At 36.4% G+C, this 16,399-nt stretch overlaps 1 protein-coding gene across 3 annotated transcripts in view; it reads left to right on the forward strand.

Moving 5' to 3' along the window:
- Positions 1-16,399, forward strand: part of COG3 (component of oligomeric golgi complex 3) — a 48,362-nt gene that overhangs the window by 18,848 nt on the left and 13,115 nt on the right. For 2 of the 3 annotated variants that reach the window (XM_065593495.1, XM_065593504.1), the window contains exons 13-16: positions 2,066-2,226; positions 8,093-8,198; positions 10,238-10,362; positions 12,964-13,053. In XM_065593495.1, coding sequence (XP_065449567.1) covers positions 2,066-2,226; positions 8,093-8,198; positions 10,238-10,362; positions 12,964-13,053 — 482 coding nt within the window. The remainder of the gene's footprint in view (positions 1-2,065; positions 2,227-8,092; positions 8,199-10,237; positions 10,363-12,963; positions 13,054-16,399) is intronic. The other variant, XM_065593502.1, reaches the window with a different exon arrangement.

Consider the following 16,399-nt stretch of genomic DNA (forward strand, 5'->3'; position numbering starts at 1 on the left):
AGGGATTCCAGTTTTTTTTTTTTTTTTTTTAAGTCGTCTTGTTCATGTCAGAACCAGGGTTGGCAATTTCCTGGGGAAAAAAGCTAGATTAGGACACGGTGCTGGTAAATTCCACTTAAACCCAGTTTAAACTGGGAAAAATAATTGCATCAGTGTCCAGCAAGCATATAATGAATCTTTTCAACTTTGGATATATCTATTCAAAACTGAGGAATGGGCTCAATCTATCTACAACATCAAAGTTGGTCTTCTGCTGTAGGCTGCTGCAAGGTCAGATGGACCTGGCCTGGTAGTCTGCAACTCTGCATGCTTGTGATTGCTTAATGCGTCAAGCCTAGAACTCTGCATTGTTGTTGTTTTCATATAATGGAATGTTTTTGACTTTTGTGTAATATTGAAAACTGAAATGAATCATGACATGTATAGCTTCCTTGAGAAGATACTGAGCCCAAAATGTGTACAGACATTCTGCTGATGCTCAGTATTATAATTTTATATATATATATATTAATATTACGCCCACTGCAGTTTTACTTTTTATTTGTACAATCCTAAATTAAGCTATGAATCCTATTGTCTTATGTAACTTACACTTTGTTTTAGGTGTGAAATAATGAAACCGTTTTCAGAATAGCAAATGCCTTAAATTGGGGTGGTAAAAATCATGATTTTACCTGGTAAAAACCACCTCTGGTAAATATCAAGCCATTCCTGTTAGGGACTAGTTATTCATTTGTGGCTCACTGTGAAACTTATGAAATCTAGTCATATGCCTTCAGGATCTTTTCAGATTTCCATTGCCTTGTAGTATATAATTGCATATGAAAAAAATGCAGACATTTCTGCTCATCTGACTGTTTTACCTTAGAAATATCAGTAATGTCAAATCTGTTTTTTTCCTATTTGGGAACCTTAGATGTGTGTATTGTGAGCTGTCTCACCTATGCTGAAAGGGCAGGTGTTGAACCTGTAATAAAGATTTTTTTTTTCACCACAGCACAAATTAAGTACAGTTTAAATAGACTAAGAAATCCTTCCTACTTCAATTGGTCAGCTTTCCGTATCTTGAATTTTCTTAATTTTGCTAATTTTCCAGTCACCGTAGTGTCTTCCGGGGTAGAAATATTTTTATTTCTAATGGTAAAAAAAAAAAAAGTATAAAGGGAAGTGCCTTTTGACTGGCCTTCTTTATGTGCAAGCAAAAAGGGCACAAGTTCAATGCCCCCCCTTCCCCCTTTGTAGGACATCTTAAGCATTTCTAAAGTGTTATGTAACCTTTCATTAGAGTAACTCTCATGTCTCTAGCAATAACTCCATGAAAGATTTGGTCCTTTTGATCCTTGGTATATAAAGCAGAGTGGCTATCCATCTCTGGGGTTGTGAAGATAAGTTAATTTACTTTCCTAAGAGCCTTATTGTGACCCTGATCCCTCACACTTTCAAAAACAAAACACAATAACTTTGCAGAGTAGCCTTTGGGCTAACTTTTACTTACTGGTTTTACCATTTAAACGTAGAGCTGATATTTTGATTTAAGCTGCTTCTACTTGGATCATTAAGTACATACAAATGTCTTATTGAGGTAGGTAGGCTAAATTACATGTAGCTCTTTGTCCTGCAGTATGACTTTTCAGTCCACGTGGTAATACTTTACTGTGTATATGACAAAACTAATCTAGGGCAAATTCTTAGTATATAGGCAGAAACTTCATTTTGACATATTTTTAGCATCTCCCAAAACATCAGCATACTTAAACTATAATATAGTATGTTATGTTCTGTCGTATTCCCAGTTTGCGTATGGGGAAATCTTAGGCAGAGAGAGCTGAAAGTGACTGGCCCCACACCAGCTAACAAGTCACTGGCAGCGCTGTAGTTAAGAGCACAAGAATTCATGGTTTGTAACAAACCACTCAGCATGCAGCTCTTCAAATGTTATTTGGGCCTGGCTTTCTTTGCAGCAAGTAATTTAATTTGTGACAAAGTATGAAACTCAAAAGTTCTTTTTAAACATTACTTTTCTAGATGTAATTAATGAGCAATTGTATTGATGTTCTTTTGTCAGCAGAACAACTGGGTGCATTTGCTGCTGGTGTCCAGCAGATGTTAGAGGATGTACAAGAACGTCTTGTCTACAGGACATTCATCTACATTCAGACAGACATCATAGGCTACAAGCCTGCTCCTGGGGATCTTGCATATCCGGATAAATTGGAAATGATGGAGGTATAGTATCTGTTTGCTTAATTTGTTTTCCTAGTTATACATCATATGCAATTATATAATGAAGAGCACGGCAAACAGGATTTTTCTGTTTATATGTGTATTTAAAAGCATTGACACCATCAGGTTGGCATCCATTGATTAATCTTTGGCCCTGAAATCAGATAGTATAATATATCTTAGATCAAGTTAAGTGAATCTGGTCACAGTTTTCACCACCGCGTTAGTGTACATTGTGGTGCTTCTAACTTTCTCCTCTTTAAACAATTTCTGTTTGTTTATTTTAATGTTCTTGATTTTTGTTTTTGTCAATGGAAAGTTGGAGTTAAATGTACTGAATTGTAGGATAAATTCTATGGACGAACACAGTTGGCTGATACTTTGTTTTCAAAGTTGCTGGTCAAGATACTGGCTTAAAAAAAAAAGCTTCAAAGATGAATTTGTTAGGTCAGTAGTAGTTCCCAATAACTTTCTCTTTCAAGTAGCTACTTTCTCTAGCTATTCATGACAGCCGTTCCTAGCTCCCTGCAGGATAAGTTCATGCTCTTCACACTGGTCCTGCTGGAAAGAATTAAAAAGATAATTATACTTATAATTTAAAATAAATTAGTATAATTAATACAAGATCTCAGGTAAATGACTCATAGTGTCAATATCTTGTCAAAGAAGGATTTAAAAAAATCTTTTGGCTATAAAGAAAACAGTGAACTCAATACATAATTTAAGGCATATTAAAAACTGATATTTCATGAAAGGGGTAAATCATAGTAAAAAGAGTGATTGCTGATGCTAATTTGGCAATGAGAGCTCAGAATGTTAAAGGCTTTGACTGGAACCTTGCCTTACTTGGCCATTGTGTTTGTAAGATTGTAACTTTTAGTCCATTTTATTTTCCAACTGACCGAACAGCACAGATGGCATTGTCAGACTTACTGCTACTGAAACATCCTCAGAGGCATTTTTTTGTGATCACTGGGTTGGCGCATGTTGCTGTAGGTTTAAGTTGTACAAATGCTTGCCTTGGACAGGAGAAATAAATTTATTAAAACTGTATGTAATTTTTTTTATAACTCTGTCCTTGAAACTGACAAAGCTTTATAAGAAGTGTCCTGTTCAATTCCCTATCCATGTTCCTATAATCTTGAATGTTTTCTCACCAGTATAAAACTTCTTACAATATTATTGTTCAAGCATAAGTAGTAAACACAAAATGCCCAGGATTGTATAAAAGTAGTTACGATATTCATATTTGTGAACATATTGGCCTTATACATGTAGTATCATCATACTTCCCATAAAGTATAATGTCCTTTTAAAAAAAACATTGTTAAATGTGATGCATCCATTCAAGCATAATCTACACTCAAGTTTTACCGATATAACGATTTCAGTTAGCTGTCTTTTTTTTAACCGAAATTATTATACTGTAAGCCCTAGTGGATGCAGTTATAAAGGTATGCGGGAATAAAGGTGACTTTTAAACCAGTATAGTTATTTCTCTTCCTATTCATGGATAGCTATACCTGTATAAAATACCTTTATATTGATATAACTGCCCTTACGCTTGGCGGGGAGGCTATTTTTACCACTTCTAACTATAGCAGTATAACTAAAACAGTACAACTTTCTAGTGTAGCCAAGGTCTGTCTTACTGATAATATGCTAATTAAGATTCCGTGGCTGATCATTTATAGAGAAGAAGAGGTTTACACTTAATTCCACTGATAGTATAAATTTCCACTTCTTACATGTCCTGATTTGTTTGTCATTGTGATTCTGATCACTTTTAAACCTCAAACTTTGAATATTTGGAGAGCAATGATTAAGTCTGAGTAAATGAATTATTCAAATGTAACGCAGTAAAAGAGCATGTTTTAAGCTCTTTGCTCAAACGTCCTCTTTCCATTTTCAAATGGCTGCTGCCAGTCTGACAGATAGTTTGAAGTGCTAAAGTGCAGCACTGTAACAGGACTTCAAAGTGCTAAGCAGAGTCTGGAGAGTCTTTTGCTGAATTCTTGTGAAGAATGAGCTAAAGAGATTTCTCTGATGTCACCCGCTGATAACATTTATAGGAGTAAACAATCCAAATCAGCATGTGGATTTTAGAGTACTGAGAATTGTCCACCTTTAAACAGAAAGCAGTGCCCAAACTTAACTAAAGCAGAACAAACCCATCCCATAAATTGTGATCTGCATGGAATCTATTGAAATGTTGAATCAGGTTCCATGGGTCAAATTTGAACAGCTGGTTCCTAAGTGCGCCAATTGTCCAAATCTCTGTAATGGGTGAATATTGGCAAACTGGAAAGTTTTCAGTTAAAATATTGATAAACAAAGCACCTTAAAAAAATTTATTTAGTTAAAAAATGCTAAACAAAAATCAAGTTTTGCTATCCTCACTTTTGCCCTTTTTCCACATACAAATCTGAAGATTTAAATAAAAAAAAGTTTCCCTTATTTCGTTCTCCACAACCTCCATTTTTAGTTGACATTGTATCATTAATGATATATTTTTCTACAGTACCAGAGTTCTGCTTAACACAATTAATTTTAACAGAAGGGGTGAAGAAACACAAGCCAAAATAGGTTAAAGAATATTTAGATAAGTTATTTGTATTCATGTTGGCAGGACTTCATGAAGTTCACCCTAGGGTTCTTAAGGAACTAGATGAAGCAATCTTGGAACCATTAGGCATTAGGGATTATTTTCGAGAACTCATGGAGGATGGTGAGGTCCCAGAAGACTTGAGAAGGGCAAGTATAGTGTTTATCTTTAAAAAGAGAAACAAAGAGAACCTGGGAAATTATAGACCAGTCAGCCTAGTGTAGATACCTGGAAAGATACTGGAACAAATCATCAAACAATTAATTTATAAGCACCTACAGGCTAATAGGGTTACAAGAAACAGTAAGGACACAGTCCATATGACATTCTCATAAGCAAAGTAGGGACATGTGGTCTAGATGAAATTACTATAAAATGCATGCACAACTGTTTGAAAAAACATACTTAGTAGTTATTAATGGTTCACGATCACGGTGGGAGGGTATGTGTAATGGGGTCCCAGTGGAGTCTGTCCCGTTTCCAGTACTAGTCAACATTTTCATGAATGACTTGAATAAAGGAATGGAGAGTATGCATATAAAATCTGCACATGACACCAAGCTGAGAGGGCTTGCTAGCACTTTGGAGGACAAGATGAGAATTCAAAATTGATAAATTAGAGACTTGGTCTGAAATCAATGTGATAAAATTCAGTACAGACAAGTGCAAAGTTCTACACTTAAAAAGGAAAAATCAAATATCCAAATACAAGGTGAGGAGTAACTGGAAGGTAGTAGTACTGCATAAAAGCATTGGGGGTGAGTGTGTGTTATGATGGATCCCAAATTGAATATGAGCCAACAATGTGATGCTGTTACAAGAAAAGACAAATATCATTCTGGAGTGTATTAACAGGAGTGTCATATGTAAGACCTGGAGGTATTTGTTCTGCTCTACTGATGAGGCCTCAGCTGGAGTATTGTGTCCAGTTTTGGATGGCACACTTAGGGTGACCAGACAGCAAGTGTGAAAAATCGGGACGGGGTGGGAGATAATAGGAGCCTATATAAGAAAAAGCCCCAAATATCGGGACTGTCCCTATAAAATTGGGACATCTGGTCACCCTAGGCACACTTTAAGAAAGATGTGGACAAATTGGAAGTAAAGAGTAGAGTAACAAAAATGATAAAAGTTTTAGAAAGCCTGACCTGTAAGGAAAGGTTAAAAAATTGGGGATGTTCAGTCTTGAGAAGAAAAGACTAAGGGGTACCCGATAAGTCTTCAAATATGTTAGACTGTTATAGAGAGGACCATGATCAATTGTTCTCCATGTTCACTGAAGGTAGGACAAGAAGTGATTGGCCTAATCTGCAGCAAAGGAGATTTAGGTTGGATATTAGGAAAAGCTTTCTAACTATAAGACTAGTTAAGCACTGAAACATGTTACAAAGGGAGGTTGTAGAATCCCTGTCAGTGGAGGTTTTTAAGAACAGGTTAGACAAGTCTGTCAGGGAAGGTCTAGGTATAATAGGCCCTGCCTCTGCCAGGGGATGGACTAGATGACTTCTCGGGGTCCCTTTCAGCGCTATATTTCTATGATTCAGTGGCACCTTCCAGACAATGTAAACAAATAGATTCTCCACACCTCAGAACTTGCAGTCTGTTAAATGTAAACGTTAATCTCTATTTTAAGGTGCTACCTGAACCCAGCACAGTAAACAGCAGTGGAAAATATGTATATCTCACAATCTTCATTTAATACAATGTTAAGTCAGAGTTACTCTATTTGCCCAACGCATTTATGAATAGATTTTTCACTCTCCATGTTGTTGTGTTGCTTTTCACATTTTAAAAATATAAAGAATGTTTATTTTGCAGTACATGAATATATTTATGTATTTTGGCCCAACAGTAACAATTACGGTAACTTTGCTTAATGAAACCACCCTCATATTAAAACATGTATCACTTTACATTGACTACTGTCTTTTTGGTATTAATTTGAATATTTTTTACACACAGGAGATGCTATTTCTTAAATCAAGGAAAAATGACTTAAAATGTGGCAAGTGACTGTCAAAATGGCACCTCTTTACTGGATAGATCTGTTATGCGTTTGTATGTGATTATATTCACTTTAGGGATATATCTTTGCCTTTTACTTCTGTTAGCCCTAACAAAGGTAACACAGTGAATAAAGTGAGCCCAATGTCTGTTCCTTCTGGCTCATCAGCAGAGTTGTTTACTTGGGATTCAATTGTTTACACTTGTGCAAACGGTTTAAAGGCAATAAGATTACACAGGGGTCACTGAGCCAATATTAGAAGGCTTTAGTGCTCCCCAGGTGTAACAGAGGGCCTAAACTGACCTACAGAACCTTGATTACTGGTGGTGGAGTGTGAGAAGAAACAAATCCAGCTTGACTGAGTCCAAGTTTAGTTTGTAGGTCTGGCAGGCAGCTTATAAGTAACAAGACTTTTATGAGAATCTTTTCATACAGGAGTTGAGACAGATAAACTTTGGAACCCCATTGTTATGTTTTATTAGTCACTTTTTTTTAGTAGAACCATTCAGTGTAAAGTTTCTGACTCTGATCTCAGTACTAAACATTTCTCTGTTCCTGTATGAACAGATGTGCCAGGTGGGAAATAGTTTTCCCATTGTGGTAGAATTTTTGAGATTTTGAAAAATTTTCTCATCCTGAATCAAGACAAAAAGCCAGACTCAGATTTTCACTAGCCCAAAATCTAACACTTCAGTTAGATTTTGACCTTTAAAATTTTTTTTTAAAACATTTGTTACTATGTTAACTTAGATTTTGACATGAAAAATCGTTTAGACTTACAAAAGAACTTTTTCATTTGGAAAGTGTCAAAATGACACATTTAGACAATCTTGATCTCTGTTTTAAGGTTGCAGCTGAACCCAGCATAGCAAATAGCAGCAGAAAAAATGAATATCTTGCAGTCCTCATATAATATAGTGTTAAATCAAAGTTACTCCATTTGCTGAGCACGTCTCTGAATTTTCAAAATTTTTTCTAAATGGAAAATTTAGAATCAACCCTTTCCCACAAACAGTAAAGGTTTTGATGAATTGGCATTTTCTGACAAAAAAAAAAAAGTTTTGTGGAAAAAATTCCTTACCAGCTCCATTTATCAGAAGCAACATTTGTTCAGTTATCTGGTTTTGCTATGAAAATCCAGGTAGGCTGGGCATATTAATACAACTTTTTTCTACATTGGAAACATAAGTTACAGATTCTTCTTACCAAAAAAAAAGTCTGTTTAATGTAATAGTTGCATGACATATCTTCCCCTGCAGCAAATTGCACAAAGTTTAAAAGATGAACAGAAGAAGTTGCCTTCTGAGGCTTCATTTTCAGATGTGCGGCTAGAAGATCCAGAATCCTGCAACCTAATTAAATCTGGTATGCCTGGGAATATATTTTATATTATCAAATGAAGTAGTAAAATAGACATAGTGGGCATTAAGATAAGCAAATAATGAGAACATTATATTTACTTTAATAAAAAAATATTTTAAAGTATTTGGAGAATTTTGGGAAGAGCTTGCATAAAAGGAACTTTGACTGAAGAATTTTTATTTAAACTTTTAAAAATTGTCTTCCCAGAAAACCTCAGGAACTGGATTTTCAGTGTGTTTATTACCTGCCTTAATCCTGTGATGGTGATTGTGGCACGTCTGTACTACAGATGCATTCATTCTGTGAAATATTTACTCCTGTTGTCAAGGGTCATAGCATTTTTTTATATGAAGTATAATAAAGAGCTGAGCTCACAGGAGAAGAATGGGTTTTATATGATTCTGGCATGTGTGTTACGTGAGCGCTTTGGAAGTTGTAGTTCAAGAATGTTTTCCTGTTTAAAACATAGAATCAGACAGTGATTGCATCCTTTTTAATGTTTTTCTTAACTGATTTCAATAACTTGTAGTCTAGTTATTGCAATAATTCATTAGTCTATGAATTTTAAAACCTCATTTTGGGATCCATGTTTTTATACATTTATAAAATAATTAATTCCATGAGATTTGATTTTGTTAACACCAGAACGCCACCTGAGTACTGCTTACATGCCTTTAAATGTGCCTGGAATCCCTGGATGACTTTTTTCCCCTCCATCTTACTACAGTTTACTCACTTATTAATATTCTGCTTCCCAGTTGTATCTTTCTAGCTCTGGCAGTTGTCTTCACTATTCCATGGATTTATCATGGTTTCCTACTGTGGACATACCAGGCTGACACACCAAAGACCTAGACTAGAACCAGCTAGAACACACAAGTCTAGACTTGAACAAATAGTAGGAATTGCACAAATGTAAGAGATTGTTAGACTATCCCCACACCAGGACATTGCAGGTTTTTGTTCCATGACTGGTTCTGTTGACTTCCTTTAGTTTTTATTTTTTTAAATGGTTGTCACTGAGGTTAACTAGTAGTTGCCCCAAAATCTAGGGGAAAGATGAGTTCCGTGAGGCTCTCCACCACCAATTATTAGGAAAACCCAATCTGAATGTGCACAGATGGTTTTGCACCTCCTCTGTCATGAAGGGTGCTCTTGTAACAGGGCTGTGACTTCTAATAAAATCCACATGACAAAATCATTGTTCTCTGTCCTAACAGCTGACAATGTTGTCATATTAACATGGGTTCTAAATTCTATATTTCAGCTGTGCTAAATCTCCTCAGGTTATCTACTGTATAGCAAGGAAAGAATAGCAAAGTAAACTCATTCAATATGGTTCCTTTTCTCCCCTTCCTCTGGGTGGCCTCTGGGTTCCTGTTAAAGCCCTGTGGGCAACCCTCCTATATTTTCTCCACTGTCTTTTCTCCCCCATAACTCTCTTCAGTAGATATGCATCACATCCTTATAGCAGCTAGGATACTACAGTGACTTCCAGAGAAATGTGTATAAAAGTAATACATTTCACAAAGGATGAGCTAGATCTCCTTTGGGCAGTCAGTACATGTTAAATCGGCCAGGGGTGAAGGATTAGATGGGTGTCATTGGGCGAAGGAAGATACGCAGTCTCAGGGATGGGTCACTGACTGGATCCGATGGCCTGAAGAATGAGTGTGGTAGCAAAGTTATTTTCAAATGTCTTTTAGCAATTTTTTAATTTAGGAGGGCAGGCTAGTGTTTTGTTTTTCTGAGAACCACGTATGCCCTCTCCTTAAATACATGTTTCAGAGTACATACACCAATTCAAGATTACCCAGTACATTTTCAAGATGAATTCAAACTCTACACAGCTGCCCACATACTCTGTGCACGTATATACTGAAAGTCAGGTTTCTTCCCTCTGAGGAGGTTGAAAACAAAGTAATTTTGTAATGTGTAACATTCCTATGGAGGTCAGCATTAAATAACACTCACTACGTATTGTTTTCAGATGGAAGGAAAGAGTAATAACTTTTTAATGTGTGTTTTCTACCTTTAAATAGGTACAGCAGAATCCCTTAATCCCAGACCGCAGACTATGATTTCACCAGCAGATCTACATGGAATGTGGTATCCCACAGTCAGAAGGACTCTAGTGTGTCTCTCTAAACTGTACAGATGTATAGATGTATGCACAAACTTCACCTCTTCTTTTATCTTACTGTACCGTTTTAAGTTAAAGTAGGGAAAAAAAAGAATATCCTACAAATTCTAGATATTTTTGTCTAAAAATAACTGGAAAACATTGATACTTATCTTTTGTTAGCTGTTGCCTTTTTTGCTGGTCTCTTCATATAAAATATGTGAATTGGCAAATTGCAGATTGTTCAAAGACAAGTGATTTTGCACATGTAAATTTAGAAATGAAGCACCAAATCAGGTCCAAAATTGCATTTGCCATCTTACTAAGATTTTTCAACGGGTAATGTTTAAAAAGTGTCATGCCTCACAGACCAAAAAAAAAAAGAAATGCTCCAGCTCAACGAAGTTATGGGATTGATGTAGAAATTTTGGGGTGAAATTCTGTGGCCTGTGATATGCATACGGTCAGACTAGATGATCCTAATGGTCCCTTCTGGCCTTAAAATTGAATAATCTGTAGTTACCTTAGAAAATGTTTTAAATCCTTTGCACCACATTTTTAGTAACTTTAAAAGTACAACTGCAAGAAACGGGCAAATTTACATAAAATAAGACTACTTTAAGCAGCGTTTCTCAAATGCGGCCGCCAGGGGCTTTTCTTATGGCCACGGCCTCCTGGGTTGTGATTGGGGGTTGGGGGGAGGGCGCAATATAGCAGCCCCTCTGACTCCCTGTTGCTCCTGGATGCACTGCCTTGGTGTTGATTGCTGGGGCCGCCAGCAGCGGTTGGGCCTTGCCCCCCTCTGGAAACACCTGGGGTACAATGTTGAAGGAGCAGGCAGCCAGTGAATTCCCCACCTTCTCTGGGGCAGTGGGTCTCAGGCTTTGGGCTTCAGCCCTGGAGTGGCGGGACAGCAGGCTCTGGCAGGGGGCTTTGGGCTCCAGCCCTGGGCTGAAGCTGCTCAGCGGCAGGGCCCAGGTTCCAGCAGTGGGGCTTCAGGCTCCAGCTCCCTTCTGCCTCCCCTGATCCCCCAGCCAGGGCTTCATTTGTCCCTAGGCTTGGCAGGGCTGAGTAAGTCTGCTGTGAAAAGTGATACTTGTACATTTGTTAATATCACTTTTCACAACAGACTTACTAGTTAGCAATAAATAAATTACAATGATTTGGATGTGTTTATGTGCATATTTATTTGTTTTTCCTAAATAATTAAATATTTTAGGAAAAAGTATGAGAGCGGCCACCAAATTTTTTTCCTGAGAACCCCTGCCTTAAAGTATATGAAAGTATACAGTAGCATGAATCTGTGTAAAACACAGCTAATAACAGCAGATACAATAAACACCCTGTTCAGAGAGATTCAAATAATACTTATTCATATAACCTACTCTTAAAGGGAAAGTTCCATAATTAGATTGCCATTTAACATAACTACGAAAAGGCTGGTAAATCTCTGAGAAACCCAGGGAACACATGCATTTTTGCTGTACGTTGATTTTTGTTTTTACTCAGTTGATAGGAGACACAGCAAAAGGGCTACCTTAACACTTTTGAAGAAATTCTTATTTGAGAGGCATAACTTGTGAAAGTGTGGGAGGTGTCAAATAGAATATGGAAAAATATAATAATTAAAGTAATTAACGTTTTGATGTTAATCTCAGTAAAAATAGTAATGTTTTTGGTTGGGGCCCACTGTTTGAAGGAAAGAAAATGCAGTTTGGAATTATTTACATAGCCCAATTATAAGGGAGGGTGTGTATGAAGAAGCAGGGATCAATGATCAGCATACAGACTGAAAACTGAAACAGACTGAAGTTTTAAGTGAACCTTTTGAAAATCTGACGCTTTACATCTATTGTTGAGTATCTAAAGCCCTGGCTATGCTACATCTACAAAAGTGTTGTAACCAGTTTTTGTGACACACTCATTTAACTGTTTACAGCAAACACAGTGGAGCCAAGTTCACACAACTTTTTTCCATGACACAACAGAGTGTCTTGTGTGTCCACACCTTACTCTGTATCGGTGTATTCTGGGAAAATCTGGGTAACTATCCTATATTACCTAAGCAGGGGGTAGAGTGCATGGAGGTATGCACACAGAATGGCACCAGCAGCATGTGGAGCAATGCAATATGAGATGTCCTACTACCCAAGAGAGCTGTGAGAAAGGAGGACTAGCCAAATTGGTTTTCCAGCTCAATCAGGTGGTGACATCTACACTGCAAAAGTAGTGTGCTGAATAGTTACAGGAAGACAGGCATGTTCTAGCCTAGGCGACTGGCAGGGGCAAAACACTGTTTAGGTCCCATGGTTACTAATAGAGATTTAACCATGTGGTATATAAGGACACAAACCATATTCAGAGCAATCATGTCACTAACTGGTTACAAACTCTGTTAAAATTTGTAGTATATGTAGTATATTCCTTATTTTAGTTGCTTAATTATGCACCCACCATATCCAGTCTGTTTGTTATGAAAATCTTTTGTATTTGTGGGTTCCCTGCTAATGTGGCTCCAACCCTGTACACTTACGTATGTGCTTAACTTTATGCATTGTGAGCGGAACCATTGACTTCAGAATCAGAAGTCCTGTATGTTCTTTAAGCTATGTAGAAGGTTGGCAAACATTTTTTTCCTCCCTCCAGAGGGCAGTGTTCCAAGGATTATCACAAGAGGCTTTATCTGCCTGTATTCACTCACTGCTAGGAGCTGCGGATTCAATTTCCAAAAATAAGGTCAGACAAAATTATCTTTCTAGAATGTAGTAGTGTTCATTAGGAAAGATTCTTTTATATATAATGAAGGCCCTTAAAAGAGTTGTCCAGAATTCTGTTGAAATCTCATCAAAATACATTGTCTGTCTCTGTCCCCAGAGATCCGTAAGAATTGCTTGCATTTCATTGTGATATAAGATGTGGTAAAGCAGAGAAAATGATGCATACACAAACCATGCTGAAAAACTAAACTTAAAAATCGTAGAGATAAAGGTTATAGACTAGTGTAACTCGTATGACTCAGCAAAATAATAGACTAAAGTAGGATTCCTCTAATTATCTCTGCACCTAATATTTCTGTGTTTCTTATATCTTGTTTACTGGACTTGCATGTGTTATACTGAGTTTTAAGTTCCCAAGTGGGCTAGTTGATAAGACTGTTCCTTGCAAATATTAGTCTGTATGATCAAAGGAGGTGCTCTTATCTATCATTCCTTTTTAATGGGACGCTATCAATTTAGTTGGTGTTCTATATAATAAAAATATTTGTGAACATTTTTTCTTAAATTTCACTGAAAATATTATTTTAATGTAAATGTTTCTCTGCAGTTTATTGAACACACATATTGGAGCATTGTTGCTAATTCATAAAACCCAGAAAGATAAATTGCTACAAACAAAAATAAAATTCTGTGGGCTATAATAATTTAGTGGATTGTATAAATGGCAGAAGTATTTAGAATTTATTAAAAAAAAAAAAAATCCCTTTGTTTCAGTTACCCAAGCTGGTTGTAATTGCACAGATCAGGAATTGGTTTGAAATACATCTACCTTTTTTCTAGTGTCATTTTAAAAGCATAATTCATGAAAATTATTGATAGATTTAGGGGAATCCAAATGATATGGGAAAAGTTTCCTTAAAATTTCTATAAATTATTATTTTTCCATATGCAGCTTGTTCAGAGTTCTGCAGTTATTTGGTATTCTGACAATATTGGGTCAGCCTTGATAGAAAGTGTTGTAGAGACTGAGGCCTTGATCCTGCAGTGAGCTCTGTGCAGGCATGCTGTTTCCTGCTATCGGGGTTTAAGGCACATCACTCCTGGGGCATGCTAATTTAACACTCACTAGAGCACTGTCAGATTAAGTCATGCATTAATTAAAAAAAAAAGAAAGCAAATTCCTATACTGTATTGTTATTATTAATGTCTTGGTTTATTAAAAATGTTCATCTGATTTACTTTTCACCAGTTTTCATCATTGTTTCTTCTTTTAAAATATTTTCTTTTTTTAATGCCAAAGTACAGCCTGCCGTGTAAACAAATGTTGCTGCTTTGTTAACTTAATCTTGGTGAAAAATCTCTCCTGCCAGCAATAGCAACAGCAGAGGTGTAATCTGGGTCCCATTTCCTTTACCTTAATTTGGCATGATCTTCAAGATTTAAAAACGTATGCAACATTAAAAGTGCACAGCTGAAATAACAAAGAATGCAAGAGTTAAGGTTCCTATGGTATGGTGAACTCTGGCATTGTACTCTCTGTATCTTTGTTTTACTGCTTAGAAATTAACTAAGCTTTACATGTAACGATAAAAACTAGGGCTGTCAATCGCAGTTAACTCATGCGATTAACTCAAAAAAATTAATCATGCTTAAAAAAATTAATCGTGATTAATCACACTGTTAAACAATAGAATACCAATTGAAATTTATTAAATATTTTTTGATGCTTTTCTGCAGTTTCAAATATATTGATTTCTATTACAACACAGAATACAAAGTGTACAGTGCTCACTTTATATTGTTTTTGATTACAAATATTTGCAGTGTAAAAGTGATAAAAGAAATAGTATTTTTCAATTCACCTCATACAAGTACTATAGTGCAATCTCTTTATCATGAAAGTGTAACTTAGAAATGTAGAGTGTTTTTGGTACGTAACTGAACTCAAAAACACAACAATGTAAAACTGTAGAGCCTACAAGTCTACTCAGGCCTATTTCTTGTTCAGCCAATTGCTAAGACAAACAAGTTTGTTTACATTTACGGAAGATAATGCTGCCTGCTTATCCTTTAATATATCACCTGAAAGTGAGAACAGGCGTTCGTATGGCACTTCTGTAGCCGGTGTTGCAAAGTATTTACGTGTCAGTTATGTTAAACATTCGTATGCCCCTTCATGCTTCGGCCCCCATTCCAGAGGACATGCTTCCATGCTGATGATGCTCATTAAAAAAATAATGCATTAATTAAATTTGTGACTGAACTCCTTGGGGGAGAATTGTATGTCTCCTGCTCTGTTTTACTCGCATTCTGCCATATATTTCATGTAATCATCATCGGATGATGACACAGCACATGTTCATTCTTTCTAAGAACACTTTCACTTCAGATTTGACAAAACGCAAAGAAGGTACCAATGTGATGTTTCTAAAAATAGCTACAGCACTCGAGCAAAGCTTTAAGAATCTGAAGTGCCATCGAAAATCTGAGAGGGACGAGGTGTGGAGCATGCTTTCAGAAGTCTTAAAATAGCCACACTTCAATGTGGAAACTACAGAACCCGAACCACCAAAAAATAAAATCAACCTTCTGCTGGTGGCATCTGACTCAGATGATGAAAATGAACATGTGTTGGTCCACTCTGCTTTGGATCATTATCAAGCAGAAGCCGTCATCAGCGTGCACTCATGTCCTCTGGAGTTGTGGTTGAAGCATGAAGGGGCACATGAATCTTTAGTGCATCTGGCACATAAATGTCTTACGATGCTGCCTACAACAGTGCCAGGAGAACGCCTGTTCTCACTTTCAGGTGACATTGTAAACAAGAAGCGGGCAGCATTAGCTCCTGCAAATTGTAACCAAACTTATTTGTCTTCCCGATTGGCTGAACAAGAAGGAAGACTGAGTGGACTTGTAGGCTCTAAAGTTTTACATTGTTGTATTTTTGAATGCAGTTATTTTTTGTACATAATTCTACATTTGTAAGTTCAACTTTCATGATAGAGATTGCACTACAGTACTTGTATTAAGTGAATTGAAAAATACTATTTCTTTTGTTTTTTACGGTGCAAGTATTTGTAATAAAAAATAAATATATAGAGTGAGCACTGTACACTTTGTATTGTGTTGTAATTGAAATCAATATATTTGAAAATATAGAAAACATCCAAAAATATTTAAATAAATGGTATTCTATTATTGTTTAACAGCGTGATTAATCACGGTTAATTTTTTTAATCACTTTGACAGCCCTAATAAAAACAGAATAGCAATAGCTCTGTCAGACTGTAGTATTTGTGTTTAACTCTTTGCACTTCCTTATTTTTTTAAACGATGTTAGGCCTGGTCTACAATTAAAAAGTAGA

The sequence above is a fragment of the Chrysemys picta genome, chromosome 1 (assembly GCF_011386835.1).
Source record: "Chrysemys picta bellii isolate R12L10 chromosome 1, ASM1138683v2, whole genome shotgun sequence".
Lineage (NCBI taxonomy): Eukaryota > Metazoa > Chordata > Testudines > Emydidae > Chrysemys > Chrysemys picta.